Raw genomic sequence first — 13292 nt, 5'->3', positions numbered from 1 at the left:
GCGGAGAGTCGGGGCCCCGCCCCGCCCCGATCTCGCGAGAGCAGCGGCTTCAAGAACGCGGACAATGGGAGGGGGGCGCACCGGAAGTAGATGTCTCTCTTCCGTTTCCTTGGCCAGAAGCGGAAGGAACCCCTTCAGACCGGCATGGCGGCGGCGTGGCTGAGCTTCCTGCTCCTATGCGGCCTGGTTGCCTTCGGCGCTTCGGCGCCGGCGGGCACAGAGGAGGAGGCCTCGGAGAAGGAAGGGATTGCTGACCCAGGTCGGTGGGGAGTTTGTTTCCCGCAAGCGTCTCTCCCAGCCCCCCCCCCTTTGAGAGGCGTTGAGGGAGAGCCGCTCTCTGCACGCGCTCTTGGGCGCTCTTGACCGAGTTATTTTGCCTCGGTATCCCCACCTCTCCCCCCTCCGCCCCATTGGCCATTCCGTGAGAAATAGGTTCAGGGTCTGAACTCTGAACCCGCATTTGCCTGCAGTTAAGTCCAAGTGAAGGTGTTATTGGTGTGTGTGGGGGGGGCGTTACTGGTTGTGGAGGCGGCGTTGTAGTATGGTCAGGGCATGCGGGGTGGGAGCAGTGCCGGATTTACGTATAAGCTAAACAAGCTATAGCTTAGGGCCCCACTCTCTTGGGGCCCCCCAAAAAATTGAAAAAAAACTGGATGTACATTTCCAAAATATAAGATAAAAAACAAATAAAATAAAACCTACGTACCTCAACAGTGTTTTGTGTTGTGTAGGCTCCTATTTGTTATGTGCAAATGGCTTTAGATACCTATTAGGTCCATAAATTACTATATAGCATATAGTAAAGGTAAAGGGACCCCTGACCGTTAGGTCCAGTCGTGACCAACTCTAGGGTTGCTGTGCTCATCTTGCTTTATTGCCGCAGGAGCCGGCATACAACTTCCGGGTCATGTGGCCAGCATGACTAAGCTGCTTCTGGTGAACCAGAGCAGCGCACGGAAATGCCATTTACCTTCCCGCCAGAGCGATACCTATTTATCTACTTGCACTTTGACATGCTTTTGAACTGCTAGGTTGGCAGGAGCAGGGACTGAGCAACGGGAGCTCACCCTGTCGCGGGGATTCAAACCACTGACCTTCTGATCAGCAAGTCCTAGGCTCTGTGGTTTAACCCACAGCGCCACCCACGTCCCATATAGCATATATTCAACACAAAAAACAGTGACAATTTGTTGTTGACAAAGGACAGCTGGACATATAAAGGGCCCCATTACCTTTAGTAGCTTAGGGCCTCATCAAACCTAAATCCGGCCCGGGGTGGGGGTAGAAGTGGGGCCAAAACAGTCGGAGGCCCCTGACCACAGCAGAGCTCTCCAACCATGTTTAGGGACAAGCGAGGCCATCCAGGATCAGCCATGAAGTCCATTGCCTAAAATTGCTTGTTAGTCAGTAGTTACTCCTTAAAGTTGGCTACTTGGACCCTCTCTGGGAAAGTGGCTCCTTTCCTTTGGGAAGATGGTGAGGTGCAAGTCGGTTAATGGGAGACACAGGGCATATTAGCGATGGGGGATAATGGGCGCTGTGAAGATGAGATGAGCTTTGATGAATGCACAATTGAACTGCAGTATAGAACACTGCACTGCTCATTTTTGTAGTAGATATGCTTCAAAACATGCTTGGCAGAATGGAAAAAGACAACAGAGGCACACCTCAAGAGATTTAGAAAGTGGAGGTTTGAGCACCAGGTGGCCTACCAGTTCAACTGGTGCACAGCACAGCAATATATTTACATTTGTGTGCAAACTACATGGTGTGACGTACTAAATGTTCTTTCTTTTTTTCATTTCAGAGACTCCCATTGGGAATACAGTTCATGAACAACCCCAAGGTGATGAGTCTCCTCCACAGTCTCCTCCCAGTGAGCTAAAACCTGTTGATCCCAAGCAACTCCCCCAACAGGCTGGTGCCCCTGGAAGCTCCCACGGTGTTGAGTCTCATTCACAGTCTTCTCCTGATAAAGCAAAATCTGTTGATTCCGATCGACCTCCCCAACAGCCAGGTGCCCCTGGAAGCTCCCACGGTGTTGAGTCTCATGCACAGTCTTCTCCCGATAAGGCAATATCTGTTGATTCCGATCAACCTCCCCAACAGGCTGGTGCCCCTGGAAGCTCCCACGGTGTTGAGTCTCATTCACAGTCTTCTCCTGATAAAGCAAAATCTGTTGATTCCGATCGACCTCCCCAACAGGCTGGTGCCCCTGGAAGCTCCCACGGTGTTGAGTCTCATGCACAGTCTTCTCCCGATAAGGCAAAATCTGTTGGATCTGATCAACCTCCCCAACAGGCAGATGCCCCTGGAAGCTCCAAAGGTGATGAGTCTCATGCACAGTCTTCTCCCGATAAGGCAAAATCTGTTGATTCCGATCGACCTCCCCAACAGCCAGGTGCCCCTGGAAGCTCCAAAGGTGATGAGTCTCAAGCACAGTCTTCTCCCGATAAGGCGAAAACTGTTGATTCCGATCGACCTCCCCAACAGCCAGGTGCCCCTGGAAGCTCCAAAGGTGATGAGTCTCAAGCACAGTCTTCTTCTGATAAGGCAAAACCTGTTGATTCCGATCGACCTCCCCAACAGCCAGGTGCCCCTGGAAGCTCCAAAGGTGATGAGTCTCAAGCACAGTCTTCTCCCGATAAGGCGAAAACTGTTGATTCCGATCGACCTCCCCAACAGCCAGGTGCCCCTGGAAACTTTCAAGATGATCAGTCTGAAGAAGATCAAGAGGACGACAAAGAAGGTGGAGAGGGAGAGGGGACTCTTGAAGACACCCAGCCTAAGCATGATATGGGGAACTCCCGGGCTAGTCCAACACCCAAGAATGGACCTGAAAACAGCCACTTCTTTGCCTATTTGGTGACCACAGCAATTGTTGTTGCTGCCTTATATATTGCTTACCACAATAAACGAAAGGTGGGTGTTTTAACTTTTGTGAGTGTGAGCCAGTCTTGGTGCTTGGCAGAATATGTGCAGTAGTGACAGAAGTTTGGCTAGACATAATAGTGCTGTGGTCATTAAAAGAAGGATCATTATATTTCTCAGTCAAACTTACCGTATTTTTCGCCCCATAGGACACACTTTTTCCCCTCCAAAAATGAAGGGGAAATCTGTGTGCGTCCTATGGGGCGAATGCAGGCTTTCGCTGAAGCTTGGAGAGCGAGAGGGGTCGGTGCGCACCGACCCCTCTCGCTCTCCAGGCTTCAGGAAGCTATCAGCAAGCCTGGGGAGCCTGCGGGAGTTCCTGCAGGGCTCCCTAGGCTGCGGATAGCAGCCTGCTGCCTGGAGCACATGGCGCCCTCCGGAGGGCACCCCATGCTAAGTGCAGGTGTCCGCAAGCCTTGCGAGCCCGGCAGGAGTTGCCGCTGGGCTCGCAAGGCTTCTGGATAGCAGCCTGTTCTGGGGTCGGGAGAAACCCTGTGGCTGGAGGGGGGAATAAATTTTTTTTATTCATCCCCCCCAAAAAAGGGGGTGCGTCCTATAGGGCCAGTGCGTCCTATAGGGCGAAAAATACGGTATTTTCAAGTGAAGGCTGGGACAAGAAGCATTCATTGACATTAGTGTGATAAGTGGGCTTTTCTAATTACAGCACATTTAATCTACCCCCCTGCTCTCTGTGCAGAATTATGCTCCTTGGTCTGACTTTCTCCCATCTTCCTGAGTGGTGCAGAATATAAGAGTTTCCATTAAATTAGTGGGATGTGTAGGGATGGATTGCCTTCTCTTACTTTGTTTTAGAATTTGTAGCTCGTTGCGCATTTCCAGGGAGGTCCTTTGGAGATGTGTTTCCGTATACTAAACTTAGCCATCACCAGTCCCAATATGCGTCATGGGTGTGTAGTGGGACCACTGTCTTGGACCAATCAGAGGTGTGCTTTAGGCCTGTATGATACATCGGTGAGGACCAGGGCCAGGATACATTGGTTTGTGTATCAGCACTGTATCTTGAGTTGAAACTGCCAGTGTTAGAAAGGGGATAGAAAAGCTAGAAGCCAAATGGCTCCGGGGACCTGGGTTGTGGGTGCCAAAACAGAATGTCTAGTTGCCACTGCGGGGGTGAGTGTGTGTCAGCAATACTTTTTATTTATTAGTTTGATAAGCATGAATTAATATGCAATTCACATAAGTGACACATTGTTAATATCACACTTTTAGCGGAAATTGTTAGTATGTGTTTAATTTGGTGTTTACAAAAAAAAATTGGTACTACAGTTTTCAAAACACACTACCCTTTATTGTTAAACTCCTTAACATATTGTCCATCTTTAGCATATACAGTGGTACCTCAGGTTACAGATGCTTCAGGTTACAGACTCTGCTAACCCAGAAATAGTACCTTGGGTTAAGAACTTTGCTTCAGGAGGAGAATAGAAATCACGTGGTGGTGGTGCAGTGGCAGCGGTGGGAGGCCCCATTAGCTAAAGCGGTACCTCAGGTTAAGAACAGTTCCAGGTTAAGAACAGGCCTCCAGAACGAATTAAGTTCTTAACCCGAGGTACCACTGTACTTGGAGGCTTCAGTCATCCTTGTTTCAGTCATTCTTGAGTGTCACCCAGGCGAAAGAAAATGGCACCCAGACTTTTTGAGGTCCTTGTAAATGGAGAATCTTTCGGGGCAAAATGTGTCTGGCTCCCTGCTAATTTCGAACCCTGGAAACCGCTGCTGCTATTTGTTGAAACTTTGATTCAGATACTGTGTAGTGGTATAATTGCATCAATTCCTATGATTTCCTGAGGTTTGTGGTAATGCAGTTCCTCTTACTTTGAGCAACAAGCGCCTTGCAGTGCTCTTGTTCCAGCTACATGATTGTAATGTTTAAGAAAAGTCACAGGAAATTTTGAGGGGCCTAGTAAAGTCAAGTGTAAGCAGGAGTGTGTTTTGAAGTGAAACCAGAAGAATGCTTAATGTTTCTAACTTTCTGGGGTTGCTTTGTAACTTCAAATGGGATTTTTTTTTTTGTCAGGGATATAGAAGTCTGGAAAAAATAAAAGGGAATGAAGTGGGAAGAGAGGGAAATCATTATGAAAGCCATATGCAGTCATAAATGTGTACAGTGGTACCTCAGGTTAAGTACTTAATTCGTTCCGGAGGTCCGTTCTTAACCCAAAACTGTTCTTAACCTGAAGCACCACTTTAGCTAATGGGCCTCCTGCTGCTGCCGCGCCGCTGGAGCCCAATTTCTGGTCTTATCCTGAAGCAAAGTTCTTAACCTGAAGCACTATTTCTGGGTTAGTGGAGTGTCTAACCTGAAGCATATGTAACCTGAGGTACCACTGTACTAGGGAGTAAGCCTGAATATTGTTGAACTGTATTTCTCATAGCTCTGTTGGCCTTACTGGCTTGGAATGATTGGAATTGTTGTCCAAGAACAGCCAGAGGATATCCCATTGGCTTTCCCTGCTGTTGGGTATCTTCTGACCTCTTTCCTTTTCATCTTGTTTTATGCTGTGTTTTCTGTTTAAATTGTGGGTCAGCACATTTTAATGAAACATTGGGATATAAATGTTGATAAATCAACTCTAGCTGCTGTCAGTTTATCTACTTGTTCGTTCTTCCACCCATAGATTATTGCCTTTGCACTCGAAGGGAAAAAATCGAAGTTAACCCGAAGACCCAAATCCAGTGACTATCAGCTACTGGAACCAAAGGTATGTTCTTGCCCTATAGCTTCTTAAGCAACTCCTCTGAAGTTATTGATTGGATTGGATTCGATCTCTGAGCAACTGCAGTTAAAATCTGTACAAAGGTACAATATAAGCCAGGGATGGGGAGCCCCAAACTTGGGGACCACATTCAGCCCCAGGCCACACCCATCATTGGCTTGGCTTTGCACCATCTTTGAGTATTTTTGCCTGGCTGGAGTGTTTCTTTGAACTGGTGTGTGAACAAAGCTAAAATCCCCGATTTTTGCTCTGCCCTTATTTGCCTCTGGCCTCACCCACCACTGACACCTGCCTCCTGAAAGCTTGCTCAGATGGCAATGCAGCCCTTGGGCTGAAAAAGGTTGCCCATCCCTGATACAAGCCAGACTTTTCTCTCCAAAGACAGCTGCAGGTGAATTTAAGGGTAAAGGAGCCAACTTATTAAAAATCTGTAGTCTCCTTTTGTTCTCTCTGTTCTTAAACAGCGTGTCTCTTTTGCTGATTACCAACTGAGAATGATAGGCGCATGAATATAGTTGCATGAGATACATACTGTGTTTGTGCAGTAATTCCTAATCAACACTGAAAGGACCAAACCAGAGGCAGGAGTTGAATGCTTATTGTGCAAGTTTGACAAAAGCTTTATGGTGGAAGCATAGAACTGCACTTCGGCTAGAGTGGGAAGAAGTCGGGTCTTGGAATAAAGGATATGCCAGGTCAAAGCATTCCATATTGAGTAAATTACAACAAATGCAGCAGGCCAAAAAAGATGCAGCATTAATCTGTAGCTTGTTAAGATTTACAAGTTTATCCTTGTTCATAGATGAATGAGTCGTTTGTGCTGTAATGTTAATGTGTTTAACAACCTGTGGAGGGTTGCAGGTTAGCCATCCCAGGTCTTCAGGGCATTCCTTCAAACTTGTAAGAAATCTGTTAACTTTACATACCCAACATTGTGTAATATTAAATGTCTGTCTCTCTCTCTCTTTAATCTGGTGTAGAGTACCATCAGTACATTTGTAAATTGATTTAAATCTGTTTTTTCTTTCTTTTTTCTTTCTCTCTGTGCAGATCTAAAGTAAACCCAGAAATTCTTACATGATGCTGTGTTGAATAAAAAAAACCTTGTTCCCAGTATGGGCACACACAAAACATGGAGGAAGTCTTGCCTTCCGTCATGAATGAGTACAGCCCTGAAGCCTATCAGCTCTGCTGTTGTGCCCCGGGGGAGGGAGGAGCAAGAAGTGCTTTTTCTTGTGCACGTGCACTTTGGAAATGATTATGCCTCAGTCTTTCTATCCAGTGTTTGTACACCTTTTGGCTACTTGAAGTTGAACTGTGTCTCCCCCCCCCCCATACTGCAACAGAAGAACCCAAAGGGGATAGTGTGTGTGTGTGTGTGTGTGTGTGTGTGTGTGTGTGTGTGTACATCTCTCCAAATGATGTGGTATATGATTTCTACTGTGTCAAAGGGCTGGATTTAGGAGGCACTTTGTCTATTGAATTCACAGCTTGGCTTCCTCGCCTCCTGGCTTCCTGGCATTTTCATAAGAATTGAGCTGGTGAGTTTGTAGTTGACTTTGATGAAGGCTGTCGACTGCTGTCCATGGTATTGAACCAGAAGTTCCCTTTGTGCTCCATTGCAGTAGCTGAGGCATGTTTTGCCACACAGACCATTTGGACGTCTTCTGTTTGTAGATGGCAATTTTGAGAAATAATTATTCAACGTTGCAACAACAAAACTGCTAGAGATGTCAGAATACGTGAAAAGGCAGGATCATCATACTCGGCTTGTGACTTCCTAATTCTTCATAGATTTGGCATATTTCTGATTCACTAGAGACTAAATGTCAAATGATCAGGAGGCTGCTGGTGTAAAAGACTTTGGGTTGGGGGTGTTTGAATCCCTTTCCTCCCCTCACTCTGTGCCAAACTTCTTAGAGAAGAATCTTGATTGATTTGTAAATCGATAGTGCCATATCCCCATTCCAAAATGTCACAGGAGGATGGCAGTTGTGTCCGGGGCTGTTCCAATCCACCGAAGGCCACAAATAATTTAAAGATTATATACCCTTGGCCGATCATTTTCAAGGAAAATAAAACTGTAAATATTTGCTGTTTGTTGTCACAAATGCACTGTCTTAGCACTTAAGAGACCCTCGCTTCTAAAAACCAAGAATTTAATTGCTTGTTACATAAGTCTAAAAGTGTTTCTTGACTTCAGAAACCTAATTTGAGGTACCGCTTCTTAATTGTGAAGGGCACTTGTGTAAAATAGATCACCAATGCACCACTGAAAATGGTAGTTCATGAGTGTGTGTATGTGTAATTGCATAGCAGTGCTGTTTTCTTTCCTAAATCTGAATTTCTGATAATTCCACAGAGCAGGTTGTAATGCACAACAGCCTGTTCTACATAATGTGAGTTTAGGTTTGGTGGCTTTCACCACACTGCAAGTGTTCTTTTAGGCTGGTTTTATTTTTATTCACCACGAGGATGTGGAAATGAAATGTGAATGAGAAAGTAGTTTTGATGTTTGCCTGAGGTTGCATTTTGTCTTGTGTATTTCCTGTCCAAATCCTTTCCTTTCTCAAATGGAATGAAACCTGTTAAGCCACAAGTTGTCCCTCTCCGAAGGACAGTGGGGCCCCCATCCTTTCTGCAGTTCCTTTCAACCGATTCTGCCTGCAGAAATGAAGCCAGTCTGTGGCATGGAGTGCTCTTCAGATGGAGCAATTGCATTTTTGAATGCTCTTCTGCGGGAAACTTGCTTATCTGGTTGTCTACTGTGCAATTATAAATTTGCAGGCCATTATGAGCACAGGGGAGCCTTCAAACCTGATTCTCTCCTTGCAGCCCCCCAGCAGCCTGATGTGGTGCAGTTCAATTCCACCACATCATTCTGCCGCATGGGTAGACCAGACCCAAGCCACTTTGCCCATGAATGTTTGCTATCTCATGGAAGTCCATGGGCCAGCTGTAGACCATTTGGTTTTTAAGTAGCCATACAGATAAGAAACATGCAACAAATGGAGAGGATGGGTATTGCGTATCCCCACTGCCAACTGGCCAGTAAATGACCTCTTGGTTTGCAACCAGCAGATGAAGTTCCTCTTCTGGCACATAGTGTAAATGGAGTGCAGTAGGATTTCTGGCTCCGAGCTGTTGGTGAATAAGCACTGGTGGGTGGATTCTGTCACCGTGCTTGTTTCTCTAATTCTAAAAGAAAACTGGGAATGTCCCCCCCCCCCCCACCTTTCATATATTTTGTGGTATTTTTACCTCAGGCAAAAGGCTAAAGTTTTAAGCAAGTAAAAGCTTGCCTGCTATTTCTGCGTTCAATTTTTTAAAAAGCTGAACATCACTTGAATTGAGTTCCGTTGCTGGATCACATTCCTGTCAAGTGGGGGTGGGTGGGGTGGGAGAGGGGCTTTCTCTCTTTTTTTTTTTAGGTCACCTCCATTCCCTATTTGATCCCATAAGTGTGCTTCTGGTTTTTGCAGCTTTTAAAAAAAGACACTTTAGGAAAAAAAAAAGTTCAGGCTTGTTTTTAATCAATTTGTATTTTCCCTTCTGTGTGGTGAATTAAATAAATGGATACATGAAACCTTTTGTTTTCTTGAAACATCAGTTTCTAAACTGTCATAGCTAGGTAGAGAGATTATAATGAGATCTTTCCTCCAGGCCTCTGCACTCTGTTCCAACTATCCAATTTCCCCTTCCTATTTTTCTAAACTGCAAAGCCCCGGGTGTTGTAACCCTTTTTCACAGGGAAGTTGCTCCACCCCTGTGATTAATTTGGTTGCAAGGTTACAAGATCTAAGCGTCTTTGTTCTGAAAACACATCTCACACTCCTAAGTCACCCCACCTCAAATCATCCCTATGGAACCATATAATGCTATTTACTTTTAGTCATGTGAATGCAATCTCCATTAACTTTGTAGGGTGGAGAAAGCAGTTTCCTTAGCAGGTGGTTCATCGGTTTGGCTTTCACCTGCTAACAAACACAAAAGCAAATGTACAAGTCTAACAAAACGAAAGCTGCTGACTTCCTGGTGCCATTTAGCGCATTGACACTGTGTTCATGTTAGTTGTCAGGATCTTCGCTTCCTGGAGGGAGATCAATCTGATAATGGTCTGGAACAGGTGTAGGTTACATGGTGCTCTCCAGATATTTTGGACTACAATCCCCATTACCCCTAGTCAGTGTGGCTAATAGTCAGGGATGATGGGAATTGTAGTCTGCAATGTCTGGCAGGCACTTGGTTTGCTGCTCCTACTCTAGGGCAAACAGCCAGGCCACAGCAAGTCTAGATTCCACTGTAAGGAATGAATTTGGCACCTTCTGCATGCAGAGCTTGTGCTTGCTCGCTCCCCTAAGGGAAGTCCTGGTTTGTTGACAATACGCCGTCAGTGGAAAGTCCGATGATGAGGTGGATCTCACATGGCCCAAGTGATAGAGGTTATGTTAGCTTTCAGCCAACAAGAGCACAGTCATTGCAACCCAGTCGGGTCCTGGGAAATTCCACAACAACCTAGGAAATCACATGCAGGATGAGGAGTGGTCGAGGCCCCTGCTCCTAACAGCTAGGATCGTTTGATTTTTTTTATTTTAAAATAAAATAGTTCCAGTGCTGCCTCATAAAGGGGGGGGGGGTAGGGTAGAATCAAAATTGTAGTGTTGGAAGGGACCCTGAGGGTCATCCAGTCCAACCCCCTGCGATATAGGAATCCTTCCCACAGCCATTCCTGGGTGGGCTTGAGCCACCGAACCACCGGGTTAGCAGCTAGACACACTGACTCCTTGCGCCACAGGAGGGCTATCACTTTGCAAGAAGGAGTTCTACTGCCCTAGGATGCCTAGCCCTCAGGATGTCCTGTATGTTCACCTCAAACGGATTTTCAGCTTTCAAGGTGTCTAGGGGCACAGAAAGAGGCAGTCTGCAACAGAAATTTGAGATACCTGATCATGGTCACTGACTGCATTACCTGGCCAGTTTGGGCCATTCTTTTGAGATGATAAATACCTTAGTTAATTGAATCCAGGTCACAGGCCTACCCTGTTCATACACAAAATAATGCCCTTAAGATTGGATCTGAAAGATTTGTAAGTCAAAACAACCATTGGGAGAGGTTTCCCCAAGATATTTCCTTTGGCAGAGGAAATTTTTGGGTCATTAAGAGTCAAGATTGCTTTAGGATTGCTCTCCTGTACTATTTCAGACATGTGGTTTATGTACTTATTTATGTGTGCTTACCTTGTGCACTAAGGGACGCAGGTGGTGCTGTGGGTTAAACCACAGAGCCTAGGGCTTGCCGATCAGAAGGTCAGCGGTTTGAATCCCCTCGACGGGGTGAGCTCCTGTTGCTTGGTCCCTGCTCCTGCCAACCTAGCAGTTCGAAATCACGTCAGTGTGCAAGTAGATAAATAGGTACCACTCTGGCAGGAAGGTAAATGGCATTTCCGTGCGCTGCTCTGGTTTTCAGAAGTGGCTTAGTCATGCTGGCCACATGACCCAGAAGCTGTCTGCGGACAAACGCTGGCTCCCTCGGCCTATAGAGCAAGATGAATGTGCAACCCCAGAGTCGGTCACGACTGGACCTAATGGTCAGGGATCCCTTTACCTTACCTTGTGCACTTAGGAGCTTTCATTTTATTTATGGCACCTTATAATTCTTGTTACACAGGTCTTCTGCCCATTTCAAATCTTTCTAGCCATTTTATTTTAAGGGTGTTAGCTTTGGTTTGGCCTAGTGCTTTCTCTGCTGTTCCCATTATGTGTGCATTTTCTTATTCATCCTTGTTAATGTTCCTTCTGTTGAAGCAAAGCGGAGCCTTCCATGCTCCGAATAAACCTGTCCTTAAATGCTTAATTTCTGCTGCCTTTTGCAGTGCAAGATCTGAGGGGACTGACAGACTCTCTGCCACTTCCCCACCCTCTGCCATTGTGAGTCTTGCCCTTTGCTCCAGAGCTGCCTGCAACGTGAAATGGATAAAAGATGCTACTTGTGCTTTTAGCAGCGGGAAACGGCGCTGGAATAAGGGATTTTCCTGCAAAAAAAGGGGAAGGTTGACAGCTATGCTAGTTGTAAATATTCTAACATGAGTATCTGCCAATCTGTGATTGTCGGTATTCTTTCGTTTTTCCACTTCCTCACCACAAGAATTCTTGCTGCTGTGGTGGCATACATGAACAGTGGTCTTATGTCTTTTTTAATTTCTAATGGTAAAATTACCACTGCTACTTGTGCTTTTAATTGACTTATGTTTCTCTCTCTCTAATCTCGATCAATGTCAGCCAGATAACTTTTCACTACTGCTTCTGCTGAACTTTGGCTTATTTTGGAAAGAAAAATAGCTTTAAATAACTTCCAGAGGGGTCTCAGGGTTAAGCAGTCATCTTGGTTCAGCATTGCTCCACTTCTCAAATGGCACCGGTTCCTCACCCCTATTTTAGGCCTGTGCCAACATCACCTACTTGCCATCGTGCAATTTGTTTTAAAGCACAGTTTCACTTTAAACGAAGAGCCAGGGCCCATTTTATCCACTTGCTTGAAGATAAGCAAACCAGGCCACCCGCAGGTTGATCTGATTAGCTGGAGCCGATTAGCAAAGCTCAGACAGACTTTGTTAGGAGGGTGCAAAGTTTAGGGCACTAAATCCTGGGTGACACCGGTGCCCGCCTCCTCTTGTTGGTATAGTGGCACCATCACCTAGATGTTATTCCTGGAAACACAAGGCAGAGCAGGAAATGGCAGCTTTAGTTGCCAACTGCTGGTTTTATTTTCCCCGTAAATAGCAGGGAGAGGAAATTTGTTCTTGTAATTGTTTATGGCAACCTTACAGAATGAAGTCTGTAGTGGATTGCAGGCATCTAGCGTTTGGAGCCCAGATAATTCTTGGATAATTTCAGCATGATCCTAGCTAGAAGCGCAGTGTCTTGACCTGATCACTGCAGAAGCTTTATAACTGCAAAAAAAGGGGGAAGTGCCTTTCCTACCATAGGCTCAAAGGACATTTAGGTAGCAGCAGCTCTCTTGACTCGTAGCATCGAAAACAAGCCTTGACAACTACTGCAATTAAGGGCTGGCTGAACGTGTGATGTGGGAAGAGGAGATATTGGGGGCACGAGGCATAGTTTGTGCCTTGTGTCCAAAGTGTGCACAAGTTGTATGTGCGTAAGATCTCTCCATGTTCTCTGAGACACTGCAGAATCTTTAGGAATTTTTAGGAGAGCCAAGATGGCTTTTGGATTGCTCTCCTGTAATATTTTAGGTCCGTATAGTTAAAGCTATGGTTTTCCCAGTAGTGATGTATGGAAGTGAGAGCTGGACCATAAAGAAGGCTGATCGCTGAAGAATTGATGCTTTTGAATTATGGTGCTGGAGGAGACTCTTGAGAGTCCCATGGACTGCAAGAAGATCAAACCTCTCCATTCTTAAGGAAATCAGCCCTGATAATAATAATAATAATATAATAATATAATAATAATAATGATAATTTATTATTTATACCCCGCCCATCTGGCTGGGTTTGCCCAGCCACTCTGGGCGGCTTCCAACAAAACACTAAAATACAATAACCTAGTAAACATTAAAAGCTTCCCTAAAAAGGGCTGCTTTCAGATGTCTTCTAAAAGTTT

At 45.6% G+C, this 13292-nt stretch overlaps 1 protein-coding gene and 1 long non-coding RNA gene across 4 annotated transcripts; one reads left to right on the top strand and one right to left on the bottom strand.

Annotated features, from left to right (window-relative positions):
• The first annotated feature begins 93 nt into the window (after window positions 1–93).
• TGOLN2 (trans-golgi network protein 2) lies at window positions 94–9255 on the top strand. 3 transcript variants are annotated; one of them, XM_083588825.1, is made up of 5 exons: window positions 94–259; window positions 1808–2209; window positions 2306–2922; window positions 5571–5654; window positions 6720–9255. In XM_083588825.1, the coding sequence occupies exons 1-5, from the start codon at window positions 145–147 to the stop codon at window positions 6723–6725; spliced, it is 1224 nt and encodes a 407-aa protein (XP_083444951.1). In that variant the 5' UTR covers window positions 94–144; the 3' UTR covers window positions 6726–9255. The 3 variants fall into 3 exon arrangements, with proteins under 3 accessions (XP_083444951.1, XP_083444952.1, XP_083444950.1); XM_083588826.1 differs by having other exon boundaries at window positions 98–259; window positions 1808–2230; window positions 2327–2922; XM_083588824.1 differs by having other exon boundaries at window positions 102–259; window positions 1808–2922.
• Window positions 6999–11667, bottom strand: LOC310750779. Its single transcript, XR_014542265.1, has 2 exons — window positions 11280–11667; window positions 6999–10907 (listed from the first exon to the last, which is right to left on the bottom strand). It is a non-coding gene; the product is annotated as an uncharacterized lncRNA (long non-coding RNA).
• Between the last annotated feature and the right edge of the window lie 1625 nt (window positions 11668–13292).

Source organism: Podarcis filfolensis (genome assembly GCF_964270895.1).
Source record: "Podarcis filfolensis genome assembly, chromosome: 15".
Taxonomy (NCBI): Eukaryota; Metazoa; Chordata; class Lepidosauria; order Squamata; family Lacertidae; genus Podarcis; species Podarcis filfolensis.
The sequence above is the reverse complement of the archived record's forward strand: the minus strand, read 5'-3'. Positions and strand labels throughout refer to the sequence as shown.

Excerpts from the sequence above, each read along its gene's own strand:
- TGOLN2 (XM_083588824.1), top strand. The coding sequence starts at position 145 with ATGGCGGCGGCGTGGCTGAGCTTCCTGCTCCTATGCGGCCTGGTTGCC. Across the intron at positions 260-1,807 it reads GGAAGGGATTGCTGACCCAG|AGACTCCCATTGGGAATACA; the intron begins GTCGGTGGGGAG and ends TTTTCATTTCAG. Across the intron at positions 2,923-5,570 it reads CTTACCACAATAAACGAAAG|ATTATTGCCTTTGCACTCGA; the intron begins GTGGGTGTTTTA and ends TTCCACCCATAG.